The sequence below is a fragment of the Tupaia chinensis genome, unplaced genomic scaffold (genome assembly GCF_000334495.1).
Source record: "Tupaia chinensis unplaced genomic scaffold, TupChi_1.0 Scaffold000201_1, whole genome shotgun sequence".
NCBI classification, from domain to species: domain Eukaryota; kingdom Metazoa; phylum Chordata; class Mammalia; order Scandentia; family Tupaiidae; genus Tupaia; species Tupaia belangeri.
In genome coordinates this window covers 3160017-3162249 of record NW_006159676.1, presented here as the reverse complement: position 1 = coordinate 3162249, position 2233 = coordinate 3160017, and the positions used below count along the sequence as shown (strand labels likewise).

General features: G+C 47.5%; 1 protein-coding gene across 1 annotated transcript in view; it reads left to right on the top strand.

Moving 5' to 3' along the window:
* Window positions 1-2233, top strand: part of MYO9B (myosin IXB) — an 88921-nt gene that overhangs the window by 52177 nt on the left and 34511 nt on the right. Inside the window, 1 exon segment of the mRNA XM_027771286.1 lies at window positions 1796-1835. Within this exon segment, the coding sequence (XP_027627087.1) occupies window positions 1796-1835 (40 nt within the window).

Below are 2233 nucleotides of genomic sequence, written 5' to 3'. Positions count from 1 at the left end.
CACCTGGCGGCCGGTGCTCCACTTCAGCTTTGCAGGATTGCCGAACCCCAGAAGCAGCGAGTTTTCTGTCCCCTAAGTGTATCTCCGCATCCCCCCACCTGGCTTGCAGAGCAAAGCTTGCTCCCTGTCCCCCTAAACCAGCCTGGCTGCCTTAGGCTTGCAGAAAAGCCCTCCAAGGTAGGCTGGCTCTGGGCAGGTGGTTGAAAAACCCGGATGTCATTTACACCAGGCTTGGGCCCCCGTCCACTGGCGCACCACGTGACCTGAGTACGCCTGGATTCCAGCCTTCAGCAGCCCGTGCAGAGGCAGGCTTGCTGACAGGGAAGCTCATACCCACCCCGAAGCCAGTTTTGTTTTGTTTTGTTTTGTTTTAAGAATTATTTATTTCCATTTGTTTTGTTATTGTTTGTTTTTTTTTTTTTCTTTATTTGACGAGAGAGAGAGAAAGGGAAAGTGAGAAAGCAAGCCACACAGGTCTGGGACTTGAACCCCAGTCAGCAATGTGGGAGTCCAGCGCCTTTAACCACCACGCCACCTGCCGCCCCCATGGGTTTCTTGAGGGCAGTAGATGGAGGATTTCTGATTTTTAAACCATTCAGCCAGTCTATGTCTCTTGATTCGAGAATTTAATCCATTTACATTCAACGTTATTATCGATATTTCCGGACTTGTCTCTACCATTAAGTTGGCTATATTCCTGGTTGTTTTTGTTCTATAATTGCTGTCTGTCTTTAGTTTTCTTGGTATAGTACTCCTTTCAGAATTTCTTGAAGAGCTGGTCTGGAGTTGGTAAATTCTTTCAGGCTTTGTTTATCTGAGATTGTTCTTATATGCTTTTCCCATATGAAAGATAATCTTGCCAGGTATAGTATTCTTAGTTGAAATTGTTTTTCATTTAACACTTCGAATACATTTCCCCATTCCTTCCTTGCTTATATTGTATCTGATGAGCAGTCAGATGTTAGCCTAATGGGCTAGCCTTTGTTTGATTTGTCATTTCTCTCTTGCCAATCTTAGTAAATTTTCTTTGCCTGTGGTTTTGGACAATCAAGCTATGATGTGCCATGGAGAGAATCTTCTTGGATTGATTCTACTTGGGGCTCTTTGTATTTCTTGTGTCTGGATGTTTAAATGCCTCTCTAGATTTGGAAAGCTTTCTTCCAGAATTTCATGGAATAGATTATCAATGCCTTTATTAGTTTCTTCACCTTCTGGTATGTCAATTATTTTGGTGGGGATGGTCATGCCGCCATCCCTTCTCCTCCATTCTCCTCTCGGGATTTTGGGCACGCACGCACACACGCCCAGTGTGATTTTTCAAGCCACCGGGTCTGAGACTCGAACCATGTAGACAACCACGTGGGATCCAGCGCCTTAACCTCCACGCCACCTGCTGGCTATCCACAGACATTGCATCCATCGACCTCTCCATAGCAATCCATGCATCGTGCGTATTTTGCTTTATACACAACGCTGGCACCTCCAAATAGCCCCAGGACCAAAGGGCGTGTTAATTTAGGGACAGTCGTACTCAGCGTCCAGCTGCCAGCATGCACGGAAGGTCGCTAAAGCAAGCTGCTGTTCCCATGTAGGCAGGACCCCGTGGGGTCTTTGGAGAGGAGGGGACAACAGCCGTGTCGTTGCACTTGTGTCTGTCCACTGACCACTGACCACTGCGCCCTCCGTCTCTCGGTCTAACCTGCAAGGCGTGGCTTTGCCCAACTAACCCAAATCCGGACGCCGTGTGTTCTTTTTTTTTTTGATTCACCAAAACCGTTTTTTAATATCTTGACAGGAGAAGTAAAGGTATCAAACAAAGGCAGATCATTCCAAAGGTAAAACCCACGGGGTACTTCCTAGCATCTCTTCACTTTTTGGCCTGTCTCAAGAGCTCGGGGGCTCACGGCGCTGATCTGAAACCCCGGGCTGAGGGGCGGAGGGCTGGGCGGGGCTTTTAAACTTCTGCAGCTTTTTTTGTTTTTCATCCTTTGCTCTTCTGTCTTGTTTTCCAAAAAAAAACAAATGTTCTCATGCTTGTTTGTTTTGGGGTTTTTTTTTGGAGAGGTTTTTGCTCTAGGGCGTGTGTGCTCACCAGACAGACAGAGAGAGACAGAGAGACAGAGAGTGAGAAATCACCCCCCAGGGGGGGATGGTCACGCCGCAATCCCTTCTCCTCCATTCTCCTCTCGGGATCTTGGGCACGCACGCACACGCGCCAGGCGTGAGTTTAAGT